At 49.1% G+C, this 22704-nt stretch overlaps 1 protein-coding gene across 1 annotated transcript; it reads right to left on the bottom strand.

The window, feature by feature from the left end:
* Positions 1-265: 265 nt before the first annotated feature.
* LOC149334531 (uncharacterized) lies at positions 266-1498 on the bottom strand. The gene has a single exon (XM_089557943.1). The coding sequence runs from the start codon at positions 1496-1498 to the stop codon at positions 266-268; it is 1233 nt and encodes a 410-aa protein (XP_089414069.1).
* Positions 1499-22704: the final 21206 nt, after the last annotated feature.

Raw genomic sequence — 22704 nt, 5'->3', positions numbered from 1 at the left:
GCGTGGCTCACAATGGCGTAAAATCTAGCCGTGAAACGTTGCACCATGCTCCCGGTCTCTTCCTCCCCATCAACCTTTGTTTCTTGCACGGCAAGCACGTCGATATCATGGTCACTTAGCAGGCGATGTACTTGGCTCTGCTTCTTTTTTGCTGCCAGTCCCCTGACATTTAACGTGGCTACACTCAAAGGGGTTTCAGGCGCCATTTTCATAAAGGGTGAAAAGACCGAGAGCATGGTGCTTACCTTCCTCGTCTAGCTCAAGGCTAGATGCCGTCGTTGGAACCGCCTCCGTCTGGTGCGAGCGGCTGAACTGGCAGCGGGGGCGCTTTATCCGCTGCACGCCTCTCCGAAGAAAGGTTTGGCCGCGGACGTAGTGAGGACCTCCGGGATTGGCCTGTTTTTGCTGGCGGCTCGTCGACACCGGGGGCTGCTGCCTTGTCACCTTCGAGATCTGACTGTGTGTGGGGTCGCTTGGCTGGGGCTGTGACGCTTGGCGAACGAGTACCGCTGGTGTCCGGGTGCTCCTCACCGTTATCTTGCTCCATGTCGTCTGCCGGCTGAGGTGACGTCTCGTCCTCTGACCTCGGGAGGTCAGGTGTAGCGTCACTCCTCCCTGCATCGCTGGCACCACTGATATCTCGTGCGGAGTCCCCCGACGAGTCTGTCTCCCGTGCCTGCGTACGCGCTTCTCCGGTTCCCTTTGCCGCCTCCTCTGCCTCGACTACGTCCATAGTGAGCTCCGCCGACCTCTCCCTCGTTCCAGGTCCCGCGGCCGAAGCGTACGTGAGCACACAGTCAGCCTCCTCATGTCCGTAGCGCCTACATTTTGAACATCGGGGCACCTTACATTCGCGGCGGACGTGTCCCGTGCCTCGACAGCGTAAGCACTGCATCGCCCGCCCAGGCACCACGACAAGGGCTAATTCCCCGGCGACTCGCAGCTGGTGCGGTAAATCATCAACCTTAATGCCAGGCTTCAATTTCAGGAGCACCGTCCTCGTGGTGGACCCCTTCTCCTTGACGCCTTGAACTCGCCACCTCTCCCGGGTCACTTCGGTCACGTTTCCAAAAGCAGCAAACGCCGTCCGGATGTCCTCATCTGCCACGCCGTGCAACATCCAGTGGAGACGCAGCTTCACTTGTTGGTCTTCGGGATCGATGATGAGGCAGCGGCGACCTTTCACTTCCAGTTCCTTGAACGCCGCCAGCTTCTTTGTTGCTTCTGTGCTGGTTAACGTGACAGCCCACACATGGTTGATCTGATACGCCCCCAACGCCAAAACGTCGGGGAGCGCACCAACGTTGGCAAGGGCGTCACGGAAATCCTCGACCCTGTATGGCCTAACCCGCACATCGCCGTGCAAAAAAAGCGTGTTAAAAACAACGCGTCCGGTGGGCAAAGTTGGCAGAATAATCTGGTACTCGCTATCTTCGTTGTCCTCGAGCCTGTTTCCGCGGCTGGAAAGGGCCGCTATCGCCGCTCCGCTGGAGCTCATGATCCTGCGTCCGTCACGCTCGGTGGCCGGAAGTAGAATGACTACGCCACGACTGCGGTGATTAATCCTTGACATATAAAAGCATTTTCCTCGGCGATAAGACATTTCCTCCTTTCCAGGCGTGACGTCAGACAAGCTAGCGCAGCGCCACCCGTGACCGCTTAAACCGGCTTACTGACGCTTCGTCCATGCGCGACGCTTTTCATGTTGTAGGCGGCCGTCACGTGGTGATAACTGGTGATGTGGTGCTCGTTCCGCCATTACTTCTGACCGTGGTCGTCATTTCGACTTCGCATTATTCGCCAACCTACCCGTCCATAACATCAAGACGATCTTTTACCACCAGATTTTCTAAGGTCGACGGCTTTCCTCGGCAACTGAAGGCTTCGCTTATAGCGCTGGTTCTCCCTTCACACTGGATTGAGCGCCTACCCTTGGGTCCTGCTTGGCCTACGCACTACACTTCGCAATGACTGTTCCACACGTGCAGCAGAGCTCACGTCTGTTGCCACTGCTCGTGTTCCTGGCAAATTTTTCGAGCACTCGCCAAGCACACCTGTCGACGTTTCCAACAACGCCGGCCGTCTACGCAGCTCTGTGCGCATCACAGTCGGTCAGCCTGCAGGAAAAGGAGGTTCCTTTTCTGCGCAGTTTATTGAGTACGAGCAGACAGTACGGGGGGTTGGCTTGATGTGATTGCATTTGTTATCCTGTTGTTGTGTTCGTATTTCAAGCAGGAATGATATGTCATAGGTTTCCTTTGCACGCGTGGTAGTGATTGTTGTGTTTCGATTTTGTATTTTCTAACGCTTTTAAAAGCTTCCCTTTCGTGAATAAAAATTCAGTTGATAGTCTGCGCTTGTGTTGTGTCTTCTTGTTCGCTTTGGTTCTCGTTTCTTTTTGCGCAGCTAAGTGTGAATGGTAAGCCGAAACCCTTTACAAGTTTAACAGCGGAACTGTATGTGGCTAGCTCCTGGTGTGAGCGTCTACGTATAGGGCTGGGGAAACTCGCGGTTAACGTGACCTGGCCGTCACCCACAACGAGGAAACGTCCGAGCATGCCCCACACCCGTGTTAGTAGAGGCTTCTAAGTTTTGTAAAGTTCAAAAGCACTAATGAGAAAGTGTAATCGTAGAGACATTTTCTTTTCGGCACGGAGCAAGTTTGTGAATGGACTTCTTTCAACTGGGATTTGAAGCGCCTCGGAGTGGCCGGAGGCGACATTTCAAGCGGGCAGACGAAAGATGGACGGATCAATACCCTGTGAGCATTCTTTTAGTTTTTTTCTGTCGTTGCAAGTGAAAGGCGGAAAAGCCATTTTACGACGCGTGGAAAATGGGCAAGAACGTGAATTAACAAGGTAAAAAGTGATTTATTCACAAATGAAAATTGGGTCACTGACCAAGTCGAAAGGTGAAAAATGACGAGGAGCACAACAGCTGACAAAAAAGATAAAACGTGCTGCGATTCCCTACGTGCGTCAGATCAGCGAGGCCCTTTCTAGGATTTGCCGTAAACACGGAGTGCATATTGCACACGTGCCAACCAGCAAGCTGCGAGCCGAAGTGGTCAACGTGAAGGACCCGCTACCACGTGCCAAGTTCCCTGGCGTTGTTTATCGGATACCTTGCAGCGACTGCCCCTCCGTCTACATTGGGGAAACCGGGAACTTCCAGCGGCGCATGAAGGAGCACCAGGGCGACGTCAGAAACAAGCGCGCAGCAAAAAATGCAGTTGCAGAGCACGTGCTGTCCACTGGCCACGAGATAGGCTGGGATGAGGTGGAAATCTTGGCGACGGAAAGAAACCTATCTGCAAGACTGCATCTAGAATCCCTAATCATCCAGACAACGGCCAACACGCTAAACAAGAATCAGGGCACGCTACATCATACTTACGTGAAAAGATTGCAGAAGATTCTGAAGCGTATATAACTATCCCTTCTTCTGTGACAGCCTTATTGTGAACAAGGGCCCCGTATGGGACCCGAAACGTCATTTTTCATCTTTCGACTTGGTCAGTGACCCAATTTTCATTTGTGAATAAATCATGCTTCGCCCTGACCAGACGGTGTTCCGTCGAACCTTGGACTAAGGTAAAAAGTGTTGCTGGTTAATGCCAGATCTTGTGGCGAAAAACAGCGCTTAAAGGGCAACTGCAGCACTTTTTTGAGAATTTCGCGATATTCAAGGATTCGAATCTAAATAGGCTTTACGTGAAGCATGCCAATTGTTTTTGCACTAGCATTTGAAGTAGTTACGTAATGGACGATTGAATTTTGCGCTGCTGCTCAATGCACTGGAGGTGTGCACGTAAGTTCAGCGTGACGTCACGGAAGGTCTGCCTTACATTACCACTGTCGTCAGCCACACCCTGCCCTGACTCGTTAGACGCTGCCAATCAACTCTCGGCAGGGTTTGCCTTCGATGGCGTTCCTTTTTTTCCTTCAAAGCAGGCGTTTGCGCGTTGGAAATGTATACCGATACCTTCGATGACGTCATCATGCGCCCCCCCCCCCCCCAACTTGGCGTTGTGCGCTGCGGAGAACCTTAAACGTCGTCCGGATTTGAATCAGGGACTACTTCACTATTTCAAGCGCTAAACCAAAAAGACTTCGCATGCTTTACCTGCAAGTTTCACACATTCTATCCTCTCAAGCTCGTGTATTTCTAAAACCTATGCAGTTTCCCTTTAAATCAGAGGCGGCGGCAAACGCGTCGCATCCCCACACTTCTTTGTCTCGTGTAAGCGCTGCTTTTTTGCTGCGAAAATGCGGTATTTATTTTTCAAACATTTTGTATATGCCATCGCTCGAATGGCACCCTTAACACGATATCACCCTTCGAACATTTCCAGCGTTTCTTTTTTCCTCCACTTGCGAACTTCGGCTGTATATTCACTTGTGGAATTAAAAAAAAAAAGGTGTTATCATCTATTGTACTTTTTTTCTACAAGACAGGCGCTCCAATGACTAGCGCTCTTCCCGCTGCCACACTACTTCTCTGAGCGGCGCATTAGGTAGGCCACGGCTCGCAGTCAATGCCAGGTTAGAGGAAATAGCTGACAACATTGCTTCCTAACGTCAGCAGCTGTATAGGTAAAAATAAAATGAACTTAAGTTTCAGAAGCACAGAGTGAAAAAAATGTGTACTGAGCGAGCACGAAATGCTGCCGCAGGACTGAACTGGTGCCTTTAAACACTGCGGCTTTACCGCATAGACCCTTGGAAAGAGGGGCGGTGAAGGGACAAGACTCCCTGCTTCCTCTGCCTGCAATTGCTTCAAGATATTTCAACTTCATGCTTCGCAATCCTTTCTTCATAATGGCAGACATTTCGCTTAATTGCCTATTTGCCATAGCAATGCAGGAAAAACAACATGTAGTGTTCGCCTGCCCTGAGCCTCACTACATGTATTGCCGAGAAAACGGCCCGGCTAAGACGGAGACCTCCGCGATAACATACATAATAACTGTTCAGTTATTAGAAAACTTTCGAAAAAGTCGTAAGCCAAGCTTTAATTTCGACATCTGATGTCACGGTTACGTTATACTGACATGACACACTCGGCGAAGTCCTCCAGTGCTCACTGAGTAATTTTTGACTATCGCTAACAACATATATGCTTTGCCAAAATCAGACCTGTGAAATTACATGCGACACACTCAGCATGTTCCGCAAATGGGAAACAAGCACCCTGGTCATGCCGTGAAGCTCTTTTTTTTCGCCGTCATCCATTCGGCACTGAATGGGGAAGGAAAAAAAGAAAAATAATAAATAACGCTTAGGACATTTACAAATAAAGGGGACAAAAGGGAGAGGCGGCAAAAAGACATGGGGCAGAAATGTCCGCCATGTATCAATTCTGCTGACCGACAGTACCAGGAAGATACATGTCAGGCAAAAGGCGCGAAAAAAAATGTTTTGCGCCTGTCAGTCACACTGATAGCAAAATTGAATGTTGTTACAGGACCTTCAGCTGCGGTGTACTAAAACGTCTCTTGGCGCTGGCGGTATATTAGTTTCAGAAATGGGGGCTACACCTTCCCACCCCATGGGCAAAATCATATGGAACTGAAACCATAAAAATCATGGGCGGTAATCTTTGGGGTAAGCTGCAAAAAAAAAAATCACTTGTTTCTCTAACCACAGAGCGCGTTGAAAAAAAAAGAGAAAAAGAAAGCTCCACGATTTTTTGTTTAATTAAGGCTTGTGACACTTATACACAGGCTCAGGTTTGCAACCGAGCCCGCTGTGTGCACCGCCATGCAGCGGAGCTTCCCAAGTGCACAGTCCACAGGCACTTGTACTCAGTTTTTAACCAGCGAGTGACCGGCGGTGGGAGTCGAACACCCCACCTCCCGCAGCCGAGACGGGCGTCTTAGCCACTACGCCACGACTGCGGTGATTAATCCTTGACATATAAAAGCATTTTCCTCGGCGATAAGACATTTCCTCCTTTCCAGGCGTGACGTCAGACAAGCTAGCGCAGCGCCACCCGTGACCGCTTAAACCGGCTTACTGACGCTTCGTCCATGCGCGATGCTTTTCATGTTGTAGGCGGCCGTCACGTGATGATAACTGGTGATGTGGTGCTCGTTCCGCCATTACTTCTGACCGTGGTCGTCATTTCGACTTCGCATTATTCGCCAACCTACCCGTCCATAAGACGATCTTTTACCACCAGATTTTCTAAGGTCGACGGCTTTCCTCGGCAACTGAAGGCTTCGCTTATAGCGCTGGTTCTCCCTTCACACTGGATTGAGCGCCTACCCTTGGGTCCTGCTTGGCCTACGCACTACACTTCGCAATGACTGTTCCACATGTGCAGCAGAGCTCACGTCTGTTGCCACTGCTCGTGTTCCTGGCAAATTTTTCGAGCACTCGCCAAGCACACCTGTCGACGTTTCCAACAACGCCGGCCGTCTACGCAGCTCTGTGCGCATCACAGTCGGTCAGCCTGCAGGAAAAGGAGGTTCCTTTTCTGCGCAGTTTATTGAGTACGAGCAGAGAGTACGGGGGGTTCGCTTGATGTGATTGCATTTGTTATCCTGTTGTTGTGTTCGTATTTCAAGCAGGAGTGATATGTCATAGGTTTCCTTTGCACGCGTGGTAGTGATTGTTGTGTTTCGATTTTGTATTTTCTAACGCTTTTAAAAGCTTCCCTTTCGTGAATAAAAATTCAGTTGATAGTCTGCGCTTGTGTTGTGTCTTCTTATTCGCTTTGGTCCTCGTTTCTTTTTGCGCAGCTAAGTGTGAATGGTAAGCCGAAACCCTTTACAAGTTTAACAGCGGAACTGTATGTGGCTAGCTCCTGGTGTGAGCGTCTACGTATAGGGCTGGGGAAACTCGCGGTTAACGTGACCTGGCCGTCACCCACAACGAGGAAACGTCCGAGCATGCCCCACACGCGTGTTAGTAGAGGCTTCTAAGTTTTGTAACGTTCAAAAGCACTAATGAGAAAGTGTAATCGTAGAGACATTTTCTTTTCGGCACGGAGCAAGTTTGTGAATGGACTTCTTTCAACTGGGATTTGAAGCGCCTCGGAGTGGCCGGAGGGGACATTTCAAGCGGGCAGACGAAAGATGGACGGATCAATACCCTGTGAGCATTCTTTTACAGTTTTTTTCTGTCGTTGCAAGTGAAAGGCGGAAAAGCCATTTTACGACGCGTGGAAAATGGGCAAGAACGTGAATTAACAAGGTAAAAATTGTTGCTGGTTAATGCCAGATCTTGTGGCGAAAAACAGTGCATAAAGGGCAACTGCAGCACTTTTTTGAGAATTTCGCGATATTCAAGGATTCGAATCTAAATAGGCTTTACGTGAAGCATGCCAAGTGTTTTTGCACTAGCATTTGAAGTAGTTACGTAATGGACGATTGAATTTTGCGCTGCTGCTCAATGCACTGGAGGTGTGCACGTAAGTTCAGCGTGACGTCACGGAAGGTCTGCCTTACATTACCACTGTCGTCAGCCACACCCTGCCCTGACTTGTTAGACGCTGCCAATCAACTCTCGGCAGGGTTTGCCTTCGATGGCGTTCCTTTTTTTCCTTCAAAGCAGGCGTTTGCGCGTTGGAAATGTATACCGATACCTTCGATGACGTCATCATGCGCCCCCCCCCCCCCCCCAACTTCGCGTTGTGCGCTGCGGAGAACCTTAAAGGTCGTCCGGATTTGAATCAGGGACTACTTCACTATTTCAAGCGCTAAACCAAAAAGACTTCGCATGCTATACCTGCAAGTTTCACACATTCTACCCTCTCAAGCTCGTGTATTTCTAAAACCTATGCAGTTTCCCTTTAAATCAGAGGCGGCGGCAAACGCGTCGCGTCCCCACACTTCTTTGTCTCGTGTAAGCGGTGCTTTTTTGCTGCGAAAATGCGGTATTTATTTTTCAAACATTTTGTATATGCCATCGCTCGAATGGCACCCTTAACACGATGTCACCCTTCGAACATTTCCAGCGTTTCTTTTTTCCTCCACTTGCGAACTTCGGCTGTATATTCACTTGTGGAATTAAAAAAAAAAGGTGTTATCATCTATTGTACTTTTTTTTCTACAAGACAGGCGCTCCAATGACTAGCGCTCTTCCCGCTGCCACACTACTTCTCTGAGCGGCGCATTAGGTAGGCCACGGCTCGCAGTCAATGCCAGGTTAGAGGAAATAGCTGACACATTGCTTCCTAACGTCAGCAGCTGTATAGGTAAAAATAAAATGAACTTAAGTTTCAGAAGCACAGAGTGAAACAAATGTGTACTGAGCGAGCAGAAAATGCTGCCGCAGGACTGAACTGGTGCCTTTAAACACTGCGGCTTTACCGCATAGACCCTTGGAAAGAGGGGCGGTGAAGGGACAAGACTCCCTGCTTCCTCTGCCTGCAATTGCTTCAAGAAATTTCAACTTCATGCTTCGCAATCCTTTCTTCATAATGGCAGACATTTCGCTTAATTGCCTATTTGCCATAGCAATGCAGGAAAAACAACATGTAGTGTTCGCCTGCCCTGAGCCTCACTACATGTATTGCCGAGAAAACGGCCCGGCTAAGACGGAGACCTCCGCGAAAACATACATAATAACTGTTCAGTTATTACAAAACTTTCGAAAAAGTCATAAGCCAAGCTTTAATTTCGACATCTGATGTCACGGTTACGTTATACTGACATGACACACTCGGCGAAGACCTCCAGTGCTCACTGAGTAATTTTTGACTATCGCTACCAACATATATGCTTTGCCAAAATCAGACCTGTGAAATTACATGCGACACACTCAGCATGTTCCGCAAATGGGAAACAAGCACCCTGGTCATGCCGTGAAGCTCTTTTTTTTCGCCGTCATCCATTCGGCAATGAATGGGGAAGGAAAAAAAGAAAAATAATAAATAACGCTTAGGACATTTACAAATAAAGGGGACAAAAGGGAGAGGCGGCAAAAAGACATGGGGCAGAAATGTCCGCCATGTATCAATTCCGCTGACCGACAGTACCAGGAAGATACATGTCAGGCAAAAGGCGCGAAAAAAAATGTGTTGCGCCTGTCAGTCACACTGATAGCAAAATTGAATGTTGTTACAGGACCTTCAGCTGCGGTGTACTAAAACGTCTCTTGGCGCTGGCGGTATATTAGTTTCAGAAATGGGGGCTACACCTTCCCACGCCATGGGCAAAATCATATGGAACTGAAACCATAAAAATCATGGGCGGTAATCTTTGGGGTAAGCTGCAAAAAAAAAATCACTTGTTTCTCTAACCACTGAGCGCGTTGAAAAAAAAAAGAGAAAAAGAAAGCTCCACGATTTTTTGTTTAATTAAGGCTTGTGACACTTATACACAGGCTCAGGTTTGCAACCGAGCCCGCTGTGTGCACCGCCATGCAGCGGAGCTTCCCAAGTGCACAGTCCACAGGAACTTGTACTCAGTTTTTAACCAGCGAGTGACCGGCGATGGGAGTCGAACACCCCACCTCCCGCAGCCGAGACGGGCGTCTTAGCCACTACGCCACGACTGCTTTTTTTTTTTTTCTTTATTGCCTGGCTTTGACACAGAAAATCAACAAACACAATAAACGCTTTGTACATACGCCTCGTGGTCAGCCAGCATGATTCTGGCTTCGTCGAATTAAAATTCACGCAATGTACAGAGCGGCTCTAGTCTTGAGAGCCACTCTGGAGGGTCCGCAGCGGCTTTCTGAATGGCCAGAAACATATCCATACATTCGCGAAAGTAAATTCTGGCAGGTCTTGCGTCTCTGTCACAATGCCAGCCTGCCATTCTGGAGCGCCATATACAGTGGAGGCCTGTCAGCATTATTAAGAAAAAGGCACCCCATCCTCATTGTCAACACATAAGTACCGGATGCCATACGGGTCTAGTGGAAATTCTTTCTTTAGGGTTCGCTGCAATACATCCCAAAAATAAACCCCTTCCCAACAGTGTAAAAATACATGGTCTATTGTTTCCGGCTTTCTGCAAATTAAACAGTGAGATCCCCAGGGTAAAAATAAATCCTTTCCCTCTAAAAATTTTTTAACCGTCAAGGTTCCGGTGTGCAGCTTAAAAAAGAAGGTTTTTGTTCCTGGCGGCACCTGCATTTTTTTCACTCTCTTCAAAACATCTTTGCCTTGGCCTCCACTGTACAAGGCCCTGTACAAGGGCACTGGGAAAACAACATCGCACAAAGCATGGTACAGTTTCTTTCGTTTCACAGTCGACAGAAAGTCATTTGAAAACCGCGCGGAAAGAAACCTTACACTGGCTACGATTTCCCGATAAAAACCGGTGACCCTATTGTAAATCTCAGCAGTGCCGACTATGTATTCTGGAAGCAGATGCCGCAGCCTAACTTGGCATACGGTACGCAAAAACGGGTCTCTGGTGTCCCGAAAGAACAAAAAACGATTGACCAGCTGTCTCAAAAACAAATGGCCCAGTCCCAGCCCGCCGTCTTGTACCCGTCGGAACAGGTTGGTCCGGCTGCAGCGCTCCCATTCAGACGACCAGATAAAAACGGCGAAAATTCGGTGCAGCTTTTGAATGCTTAGCCGTGAACAGTGCAACACCTGCATTACGTACCAGAGCCTGCTGATAAAGAACAAGTTGCAAACAGTGGCTCTGGCGAAAATCGACAAGGTTGTTCCTTTCCACTTATCTGCTCTCTCCCGTGTGTCTTTGACCTGTCCTGTCCAATACTGTTCGCTGTCACGATAAGCATCGAGCGGAACGCCCAGGTATTTATCTGGCGTCGTCGTCCAAGGCACACTGGCAAACCGTTCGGGCGTAGATGCCCAGCTTCCGTGCCAAAGCCCGAGGCACTTCGACCAGTTAACCCCGCTTCCTGTAGCTTGGCTGAAATCGCGTACACATTGAACAGCCTCGCTTATGCCTCCCTCGTCAACGGCAAACACAGCTATGTCATCAGCGTACGCCAAGAGCTTTACTTCGGCTGCTTGTAAACTGAAACCGGTAATACTACTGTTTTTCAGTATTTTCAAACAAAGGGTCTCCACATAAATACAAAATAAAAGGGGGCTGAGGGGACAGCCCTGGCGCACCGAACGCTGCACGCTAATGGGGGCCCCCAGACTCTTGTTAACGATCAATCTCGTCGTGCAGTTCCGGTATGCCAGGGCCACACCCTCGCTGATAACAGAACCAACATTAACATGGCCTAATACAGCAAACAAAAGTTCGTGGGAAACGCAGTCAAACGCCTTTTCCAAATCGATCTGGAGAATAGCCACCTGACCATTAGTGTCATCACAGGTTTCCAAGACACTGCGCGCAACGTGAATGTTTGTAAAAATAGACCGCCCTTTAATACCGCAGGTCTGATGCGGACCAACTAATAAATGAATCACGGTCTGCAACCTTCGCGCCAGAACCTTCATGTAAATTTTGTACTCGACGTTAGTTAGTGCTATGGGTCGGTATGCTGTTACCAGTCGTAACCTGTCTATGTCGTCCGTTTTCGGAATTAGCACAGTATGGGACGAGCCATAGGACGGAGGCAGTGCTTTTACTTTATAGGCTTCATTAAAGATTACCTGCACGACCGGGGACATTACGTTTTTAAATTCTTTGTAGAATGCCGCGCTGAACCCGTCTGGTCCAGGCGACTTACCAGGGTTTAAACTGTCTATTGCTTGCTCGACTTCCAATTGAGTTATCTCCTGCTCTAATCTGTCTTTAGTTTCGTCGTCCAGACGCGGCATCTCGGCCAGAAACGCCTCCTTAAAAGTGATAACATCTACCGGATGCAATGCGATGAGCGCCTGGTAATGCTCGAAAAAAGCTGCTTTGATATGATCGATGTCCGTTTTTGCAACACCTCTCCATTCTATTTCGTTTATGTGATTTCTTTCGGCACGGGCCTTTTCTAAACCAAGCGCTCGTTTCGTTGGCACTTCCCCTGCTGCCATGTCTGCTGCCCTTGCCCTCACTAATGCTCCCCGATAACGTTCTTGTTCGATTAGCTCTAGCTTTTGTTTCGTTTTTCTTATATCCTCTATCCATTTACCAGGCGCTCGGCATTCCTGTTTTATCATCTTCTGAAGCAGTGCCTTAAGCTCCATTTCCTCTTTTTTTGCTTCATGACGTATACAGGTGGCTCTTTCTATTGCTTTTAATTTTAAACTTTCTTTAGTGAGCTCCCACTGCTGCCAAATCCTCATGTTACTACTTGGTTCTATTTTTGCTATTTCTTCCCTTACAGCTCGGTTAAAAAATTCGTCCTGGAGTAGCTTGTCATTTAACTTCCACATTTCCCATGAAAAACCATTCCCCTTCCTAATGAATCCTATGCAGCATTGAACCAAACAGTGGTCAGAAAATGAAACCGGCAGAACTACATAACTATTGCATTTAGGTACAGTTTCCGCGGATGCATAAATTCGGTCTAGCCGTGCATGACTTGTGCCCTCGAATCGTGTGTACATTACAGCACGCGTTCCTTCAAGACACTCTGCTACATCCTCGAGGTTGCAGTTCACAAACATTCGTAACAACACTTCAGTGCTTTTATCCCTGAAACCTCGGACGCTTGTCTTGTCGCGCGCACTAAGAACACAGTTGTAATCGCCCATAACAATCAGCTGTCTGTCCGTGCGAAGCCGTTCTTCGACGCTTTCAAAAAACGCGGCTCGGCCATCAACCACATTAGGTGCATACAGACAAACAATGCGCCAGTCGATGTTACAGAGCGAAAAATCGATGGACACGTATCGACCCGACAGGCACGAGTGATGACCGTGTACCTCTATGCCCGGCAACTTCTTAACAAAAAGAATACAGCCAGCCGATGTGCCTACAGCATGGCTAACGACGGCAAAATACCTAGACGTGAAACGTTGCACCATGCTCCCGGTCTCTTCCTCCCCGTCGACTTTGGTCTCCTGCACTGCCAGTATATCGATATCTTGCTCCGTTACAAGTCGGTACAGCTGGCTTTGTTTTCTTTTACCTGCCAGGCCTCTGACATTTAGGGTGGCAACTTTAAACGGAGTTGCAGAAGCCATTTTAACTTACGAAGAAGAGACCGAAAGCATGGTGCTTACCTCCCGCGCCTAGCATGTCGCTAGACGATGCCGTCGCCGCCGGTGTCATCCGGCGCGAGCACGTGCTCCTGGTCAGGCGGCGCCTTCTCGCCGCCAAGCTTGTCAGTCGGGACCTTTGGTCGCGGCCGCAGGCTGGGCCGTCGCGCTTGCGGCGTCTTTGCCGGCGGTTCCTCCCCGTCGGCCTTGGTCTCGGCGTGCGAACGCTTCGCTGGGGTGGTCACGCCGGTGCTCATGCGGGCGTCGGTCTTCTCGTCGCGGCTCTCGCTGGCCGCCTTCGATTCCACGTCCACTGGTACTGGCGGGTTCGCTCTGTCCTTGGGTGCCTCCAGAGGCGCTAATGAAGGGTCACTAACTGGCGGCCCGCTCTCCTGTGAGACCACGGTGTCGGTGCCGCTACTCGCAACAGCTGGCTGAACCGCCGCCCCCTCCGTTTTGCCCGTGTCGTCGGCACCGCTCGCTGCTTCCTCTGCTTCGACGACGTCCATCAGTTCTGCGGAGTCGCTCGCTGCTACACGGCCGGTAGCCGACGCGTAGGTACGAACGCAGTCAGCCTCCGAGTGTCCATAGCGTCGGCATTTCGAGCACCTGGGCACCTTGCAATCGCGGCGAACATGCCCCGTGCCGCCGCAACGAAGGCACTGCATCGGCCGCCCGGGAACCACCACGAGAGCCAACTCGCCAGCGACTCGTACCTGGTGAGGCAGGTCGTCCACCTTCACGCCTGGCTTCAGTTTCAGGAGCACGGTCCTCGTGGTGGACCCCTTCTCTTTCATGCCGGCGACGCGCCAACGCTCCCGGGTGACCTCGGTCACGTTGCCGAACGCCGCGAATGCGGTACGGATGTCCTCGTCGGCGACGCCGTGTAGCATCCAGTGGAGGCGCAGCTTTACCTGATGGTCTTCTGGGTCAAAAACGATGCAGCGGCGTCCCTTCACTTCCAGCTCCTTCATGGCGGCCAGTTTCTTTGCGGCGTCAGCGCTGCTGAAGGTCACCGCCCACACATGGTTTATCTGGTACGCCCCCAACGCCACGACGTCGGGGAGCGCACCAACGTTGGCGAGGGCGTCTCTGAAGTCTTCGACCCTGTAGGGCCTCACACGCACGTCCCCGTGCAAAAAAACCGTGTTTAAAACAACACGTCCGGTGGGCAGGGTAGGCAGAACGATCTCGTAATCCTTATCTGCGTCGCTGGCAAACCTGTTTCCGCGGCCGGCAACGGCCGCTATCGCCGCTCCGTGGGAGCCCATGATTCTGCGTCCGTCACGCTCGGTGGCTGGAAGTAGAATGACTACGCCACGACTGCGGTGATTAATCCTTGACATATAAAAGCATTTTCCTCGGCGATAAGACATTTCCTCCTTTCCAGGCGTGTCGTCAGACAAGCTAGCGCAGCGCCACCCGTGACCGCTTAAACCGGCTTACTGACGCTTCGTCCATGCGCGACGCTTTTCATGTTGTAGGCGGCCGTCACGTGGTGATAACTGGTGATGTGGTGCTCGTTCCGCCATTACTTCTGACCGTGCTCGTCATTTCGACTTTGCATTATTCGCCAACCTACCCGTCCATAACATCAAGACGATCTTTTACCACCAGATTTCCTAAGGTCGACGGCTTTCCTCGGCAACTGAAGGCTTCGCTTATAGCGCTGGTTCTCCCTTCACACTGGATGTAGCGCCTACCCTTGGGTCCTGCTTGGCCTACGCACTACACTTCGCAATGACTGTTCCACATGTGCAGCAGAGCTCACGTCTGTTGCCACTGCTCGTGTTCCTGGCAAATTTTTCGAGCACTCGCCAAGCTCACCTGTCGACGTTTCCAACAACGCCGGCCGTCTACGCAGCTCTGTGCGCATCACAGTCGGTCAGCCTGCAGGAAAAGGAGGTTCCTTTTCTGCGCAGTTTATTGAGCACGAGCAGACAGTACGGGGGGTTGGCTTGATGTGATTGCATTTGTTATCCTGTTGTTGTGTTCGTATTTCAAGCAGGAATGATATGTCATAGGTTTCCTTTGCACGCGTGGTAGTGATTGTTGTGTTTCGATTTTGTATTTTCTAACGGTTTTAAAAGCTTCCCTTTCGTGAATAAAAATTCAGTTGATAGTCTGCGCTTGTGTTGTGTCTTCTTGTTCGCTTTGGTCCTCGTTTTTTTTTGCGCAGCTAAGTGTGAATGGTAAGCCGAAACCCTTTACAAGTTTAACAGCGGAACTGTATGTGGCTAGCTCCTGGTGTGAGCGTCTACGTATAGGGCTGGGGAAACTCGCGGTTAACGTGACCGGGCCGTCACCCACAACGAGGAAACGTCCGAGCATGCCCCACACCCGTGTTAGTAGAGGCTTCTAAGTTTTGTAACGTTCAAAACCACTAATGAGAAAGTGTAATCGTAGAGACATTTTCTTTTCGGCACGGAGCAAGTTTGTGAATGGACTTCTTTCAACTGGGATTTGAAGCGCCTCGGAGTGGCCGGAGGCGACATTTCAAGCGGGCAGACGAAAGACGGACGGATCAATACCCTGTGAGCATTCTTTTACAGTTTTTTTCTGTCTTTGCAAGTGAAAGGCGGAAAAGCCATTTTACGACGCGTGGAAAATGGGCAAGAACGTGAATTAACAAGGTAAAAAGTGTTGCTGGTTAATGCCAGATCTTGTGGCGAAAAACAGCGCTTAAAGGGCAACTGCAGCACTTTTTTGAGAATTTCGCGATATTCAAGGATTCGAATCTAAATAGGCTTTACGTGAAGCATGCCAAGTGTTTTTGCACTAGCATTTGAAGTAGTTACGTAATGGACGATTGAATTTTGCGCTGCTGCTCAATGCACTGGAGGTGTGCACGTAAGTTCAGCGTGACGTCACGGAAGGTCTGCCTTACATTACCACTGTCGTCAGCCACACCCTGCCCTGACTCGTTAGACGCTGCCAATCAACTCTCGGCAGGGTTTGCCTTCGATGGCGTTCCTTTTTTCCCTTCAAAGCAGGCGTTTGCGCGTTGGAAATGTATACCGATACCTTCGATGACGTCATCATGCGCCCCCCCCCCCCAACTTGGCGTTGTGCGCTGCGGAGAACCTTAAAGGTCGTCCGGATTTGAATCAGGGACTACTTCACTATTTCAAGCGCTAAACCAAAAAGACTTCGCATGCTATACCTGCAAGTTTCACACATTCTACCCTCTCAAGCTCGTGTATTTCTAAAACCTATGCAGTTTCCCTTTAAATCAGAGGCGGCGGCAAACGCGTCGCGTCCCCACACTTCTTTGTCTCGTGTAAGCGCTGCTTTTTTGCTGCGAAAATGCGGTATTTATTTTTCAAACATTTTGTATATGCCATCGCTCGAATGGCACCCTTAACACGATGTCACCCTTCGAACATTTCCAGCGTTTCTTTTTTCCTCCACTTGCGAACTTCGGCTGTATATTCACTTGTGGAATTAAAAAAAAAGGTGTTATCATCTATTGTACTTTTTTTTCTACAAGACAGGCGCTCCAATGACTAGCGCTCTTCCCGCTGCCACACTACTTCTCTGAGCGGCGCATTAGGTAGGCCACGGCTCGCAGTCAATGCCAGGTTAGAGGAAATAGCTGACACATTGCTTCCTAACGTCAGCAGCTGTATAGGTAAAAATAAAATGAACTTAAGTTTCAGAAGCACAGAGTGAAACAAATGTGTACTGAGCGAGCACAAAATGCTGCCGCAGGACTGAACTGGTGCCTTTAAACACTGCGGCTTTACCGCATAGACCCTTGGAAAGAGGGGCGGTGAAGGGACAAGACTCCCTGCTTCCTCTGCCTGCAATTGCTTTAAGAAATGTCAACTTCATGCTTCGCAGTCCTTTCTTCATAATGGCAGACATTTCGCTTAATTGCCTATTTGCCATAGCAATGCAGGAAAAACAACATGTAGTGTTCGCCTGCCCTGAGCCTCACTACATGTATTGCCGAGAAAACGGCCCGGCTAAGACGGAGACCTCCGCGATAACATACATAATAACTGTTCAGTTATTACAAAACTTTCCAAAAAGTCATAAGCCAAGCTTTAATTTCGACATCAGATGTCACGGTTACGTTATACTGACATGACACACTCGGCGAAGTCCTCCAGTGCTCACTGAGTAATTTTTGACTATCGCTACCAACATATATGCTTTGCCAAAATCAGACCTGTGAAATTACATGCGACACACTCAGCATGTTCCGCAAATGGGAAACAAGCACCCTGGTCATGCCGTGCAGCTCTTTTTTTTCGCCGTCATCCATTCGGCAATGAATGGGGAAGGAAAAAAAGAAAAATAATAAATAACGCTTAGGACATTTACAAATAAAGGGGACAAAAGGGAGAGGCGGCAAAAATACATGGGGCAGAAATGTCCGCCATGTATCAATTCTGCTGACCGACAGTACCAGGAAGATACATGTCAGGCAAAAGGCGCGAAAAAAAATGTGTTGCGCCTGTCAGTCACACTGATAGCAAAATTGAATGTTGTTACAGGACCTTCAGCTGCGGTGTACTAAAACGTCTCTTGGCGCTGGCGGTATATTAGTTTCAGAAATGGGGGCTACACCTTCCCACGCCATGGGCAAAATCATATGGAACTGAAACCATAAAAATCATGGGCGGTAATTTTTGGGGTAAGCTGCAAAAAAAAAAATCACTTGTTTCTCTAACCACAGAGCGCGTTGAAAAAAAAAAGAGAAAAAGAAAGCTCCGCGGTTTTTTGTTTAATTAAGGCTTGTGACACTTATACACAGGCTCAGGTTTGCAACCGAGCCCGCTGTGTGCACCGCCATGCAGCGGAGCTTCCCAAGTGCACAGTCCACAGGCACTTGTACTCAGTTTTTAACCAGCGAGTGACCGGCGGTGGGAGTCGAACACCCCACCTCTCGCAGCCGAGACGGGCGTCTTAGCCACTACGCCACGACTGCGGTGATTAATCCTTGACATATAAAAGCATTTTCTTTGGCGATAAGACATTTCTCCTTTCCAGGCGTGACGTCAGACAAGCTAGCGCAGCGCCACCCGTGACCGCTTAAACCGGCTTACTGACGCTTCGTCCATGCGCGACGCTTTTCATGTTGTAGGCGGCCGTCACGTGGTGATAACTGGTGATGTGGTGCTCGTTCCGCCATTACTTCTGACCGTGGTCGTCATTTCGACTTCGCATTATTCGCCAACCTACCCGTCCATAACATCAAGACGATCTTTTACCACCAGATTTTCTAAGGTCGACGGCTTTCCTCGGCAACTGAAGGCTTCGCTTATAGCGCTGGTTCTCCCTTCACACTGGATTGAGCGCCTACCCTTGGGTCCTGCTTGGCCTACGCACTACACTTCGCAATGACTGTTCCACATGTGCAGCAGAGCTCACGTCTGTTGCCACTGCTCGTGTTCCTGCAAATTTTTCGAGCACTCGCCAAGCACACCTGTCGACGTTTCCAACAACGCCGGCCGTCTACGCAGCTCTGTGCGCATCACAGTCGGTCAGCCTGCAGGAAAAGGAGGTTCCTTTTCTGCGCAGTTTATTGAGCACGAGCAGACAGTACGGGAGGTTGGCTTGATGTGATTGCATTTGTTATCCTGTTGTTGTGTTCGTATTTCAAGCAGGAATGATATGTCATAGGTTTCCTTTGCACGCGTGGTAGTGATTGTTGTGTTTCGATTTTGTATTTTCTAACGCTTTTAAAAGCTTCCCTTTCGTGAATAAAAATTCAGTTGATAGTCTGCGCTTGTGTTGTGTCTTCTTGTTCGCTTTGGTCCTCGTTTTTTTTTGCGCAGCTAAGTGTGAATGGTAAGCCGAAACCCTTTACAAGTTTAACAGCGGAACTGTATGCGGCTAGCTTCTGGTGTGAGCGTCTACGTATAGGGCTGGGGAAACTCGCGGTTAACGTGACCTGGCCGTCACCCACAACGAGGAAACGTCCGAGCATGCCCCACACCCGTGTTAGTAGAGGCTTCTAAGTTTTGTAACGTTCAAAAGCACTAATGAGAAAGTGTAATCGTAGAGACATTTTCTTTTCGGCACGGAGCAAGTTTGTGAATGGACTTCTTTCAACTGGGATTTGAGCGCCTCGGAGTGGCCGGAGGCGACATTTCAAGCGGGCAGACGAAAGACGGACGGATCAATACCCTGTGAGCATTCTTTTACAGTTTTTTTCTGTCGTTGCAAGTGAAAGCCGGAAAAGCCATTTTACGACGCGTGGAAAATGGGCAAGAACGTGAATTAACAAGGTAAAAAGTGTTGCTGGTTAATGCCAGATCTTGTGGCGAAAAACAGCGCTTAAAGGGCAACTGCAGCACTTTTTTGAGAATTTCGCGATATTCAAGGATTCGAATCTAAATAGGCTTTACGTGAAGCATGCCAAGTGTTTTTGCACTAGCATTTGAAGTAGTTACGTAATGGACGATTGAATTTTGCGCTGCTGCTCAATGCACTGGAGGTGTGCACGTGAGTTCAGCGTGACGTCACGGAAGGTCTGCCTTACATTACCACTGTCGTCAGCGACACCCTGCCCTGACTCGTTAGACGCTGCCAATCAACTCTCGGCAGGGTTTGCCTTCGATGGCGTTCCTTTTTTCCCTTCAAAGCAGGCGTTTGCGCGTTGGAAATGTATACCGATACCTTCCATGACGTCATCATGCGCCCCCCCCCCCCCCAACTTGGCGTTGTGCGCTGCGGAGAACCTTAAAGGTCGTCCGGATTTGAATCAGGGACTACTTCACTATTGCAAGCGCTAAACCAAAAAGACTTCGCATGCTTTACCTGCAAGTTTCACACATTCTACCCTCTCAAGCTCGTGTATTTCTAAAACCTATGCAGTTTCCCTTTAAATCAGAGGCGGCGGCAGACGCGTCGCATCCCCACACTTCTTTGTCTCGTGTAAGCGCTGCTTTTTTGCTGCGAAAATGCGGTATTTATTTTTCAAACATTTTGTATATGCCATCGCTCGAATGGCACCCTTAACACGATGTCACCCTTCGAACATTTCCAGCGTTTCTTTTTTCCTCCTCTTGCGAACTTCGGCTGTATATTCACTTGTGGAATTAAAAAAAATGGTGTTATCATCTATTGTACTTTTTTTTCTACAAGACAGGCGCTCCAATGACTAGCGCTCATCCCGCTGCCACACTACTTCTCTGAGCGGCGCATTAGGTAGGCCACGGCTCGCAGTCAATGCCAGGTTAGAGGAAATAGCTGACACATTGCTTCCTAACGTCAGCAGCTGTATAGGTAAAAATAAAATGAACTTAAGTTTCAGAAGCACAGAGTGAAACAAATGTGTACTGAGCGAGCACGAAATGCTGCCGCAGGACTGAACTGGTGCCTTTAAACACTGCGGCTTTACTGAAATAATAATAACTGAAAAGCGTGACATTTCTTGTCGACAGCTCCTGCTTACAACGATGAGGCATTAAAGGCTTCCGCCTTAATACGAACACAACAACAGGATAACAAATGCAATCACATCAAGCCAACCCCCCGTACTGTCTGCTCGTGCTCAATAAACTGCGCAGAAAAGGAACCTCCTTTTCCTGCAGGCTGACCGACTGTGATGCGCACAGAGCTGCGTAGACGGCCGGCGTTGTTGGAAACGTCGACAGGTGTGCTTGGCGAGTGCTCGAAAAATTTGCCAGGAACACGAGCAGTGGCAACAGACGTGAGCTCTGCTGCACATGTGGAACAGTCATTGCGAAGTGTAGTGCGTAGGCCAAGCAGGACCCAAGGGTAGGCGCTCAATACAGTGTGAAGGGAGAACCAGCGCTATAAGCGAAGCCTTCAGTTGCCGAGGAAAGCCGTCGACCTTAGAAAATCTGGTGGTAAAAGATCGTCTTGATGTTATGGACGGGTAGGTTGGCGAATAATGCGAAGTCGAAATGACGACCACGGTCAGAAGTAATGGCGGAACGAGCACCACATCACCAGTTATCACCACGTGACGGCCGCCTACAACATGAAAAGCGTCGCGCATGGACGAAGCGTCAGTAAGCCGGTTTAAGCGGTCACGGGTGGCGCTGCGCTAGCTTGTCTGGCGTCACGCCTGGAAAGGAGGAAATGTCTTATCGCCGAGGAAAATGCTTTTATATGTCAAGGATTAATCACCGCAGTCGTGGCGTAGTGGCTAAGACGCCCGTCTCGGCTGCGGGAGGTGGGGTGTTCGACTCCCACCGCCGGTCACTCGCTGGTTAAAAACTGAGTACAAGTGCCTGTGGACTGTGCACTTGGGAAGCTCCGCTGCATGGCGGTGCACACAGCGGGCTCGGTTGCAAACCTGAGCCTGTGTATAAGTGTCACAAGCCTTAATTAAACAAAAAATCGTGGAGCTTTCTTTTTCTCTTTTTTTTTCAACGCGCTCTGTGGTTAGAGAAACAAGTGATTTTTTTTTGCAGCTTACCCCAAAGATTGCCGCCCATGATTTTTATGGTTTCAGTTCCATATGATTTTGCCCATGGCGTGGGAAGGTGTAGCCCCCATTTCTGAAACTAATATACCGCCAGCGCCAAGAGACGTTTTAGTACACCGCAGCTGAAGGTCCTGTAACAACATTCAATTTTGCTATCACTGTGACTGACAGGCGCAACACATTTTTTTTCGCGCCTTTTGCCTGACATGTATCTTCCTGGTACTGTCGGTCAGCAGAATTGATACATGGCGGACATTTCTGCCCCATGTCTTTTTGCCGCCTCTCCCTTTTGTCCCCTTTATTTGTAAATGTCCTAAGCGTTATTTATTATTTTTCTTTTTTTCCTTTCCCATTCATTACCGAATGGATGACGGCGAAAAAAAAGAGCTTCACGGCATGACCAGGGTGCTTGTTTCCCATTTGCGGAACATGCTGAGTGTGTCGCATGTAATTTCACAGGTCTGATTTTGGCAAAGCATATATGTTGGTAGCGATAGTCAAAAATTACTCAGTGAGCACTGGATGACTTCGCCGAGTGTGTCATGTCAGTATAACGTAACCGTGACATCAGATGTCGAAATTAAAGCTTGGCTTATGACTTTTTCGAAAGTTTTGTAATAACTGAACTGTTATTATGTATGTTATCGCGGAGGTCTCCGTCTTAGCCGGGCCGTTTTCTCGGCAATACATGTAGTGAGGCTCAGGGCAGGCGAACACTACATGTTGTTTTTCCTGCATTGCTATGGCAAATAGGCAATTAAGCGAAATGCTTGCCATTATGAAGAAAGGATTGCGAAGCATGAAGTTGACATTTCTTGAAGCAATTGCAGGCAGAGGAAGCAGGGAGTCTTGTCCCTTCACCGCCCCTCTTTCCAAGGGTCTATGCGGTAAAGCCGCAGTGTTTAAAGGCACCAGTTCAGTCCTGCGGCAGCATTTTGTGCTCGCTCAGTACACATTTGTTTCACTCTGTGCTGCTGAAATTTAAGTTCATTTTATTTTTACCTATACAGCTGCTGACGTTAGGAAGCAATGTGTCAGCTATTTCCTCTAACCTGGCATTGACTGCCAGCCGTGGCCTACCTAATGCGCCGCTCAGAGAAGTAGTGTGGCAGCGGGAAGAGCGCTAGTCATTGGAGCGCCTGTCTTGTAGAAAAAAAAGTACAATAGATGATAACACCTTTTTTTTTTTAATTCCACAAGTGAATATACAGCCGAAGTTCGCAAGTGGAGGAAAAAAGAAACGCTGGAAATGTTCGAAGGGTGACATC

Source organism: Amblyomma mixtum, chromosome 8, assembly GCF_055824585.1.
Source record: "Amblyomma mixtum isolate Tamu chromosome 8, ASM5582458v1, whole genome shotgun sequence".
In the NCBI taxonomy this organism is placed as follows: Eukaryota; Metazoa; Arthropoda; class Arachnida; order Ixodida; family Ixodidae; genus Amblyomma; species Amblyomma mixtum.
This window is presented reverse-complemented; position numbering and strand designations above follow the sequence as displayed.

What these genes read in the sequence shown, in the direction of transcription:
- LOC149334531 (XM_089557943.1), bottom strand. Translation starts at nt 1,498, where the DNA reads ATGAGCTCCAGCGGAGCGGCGATAGCGGCCCTTTCCAGCCGCGGAAAC.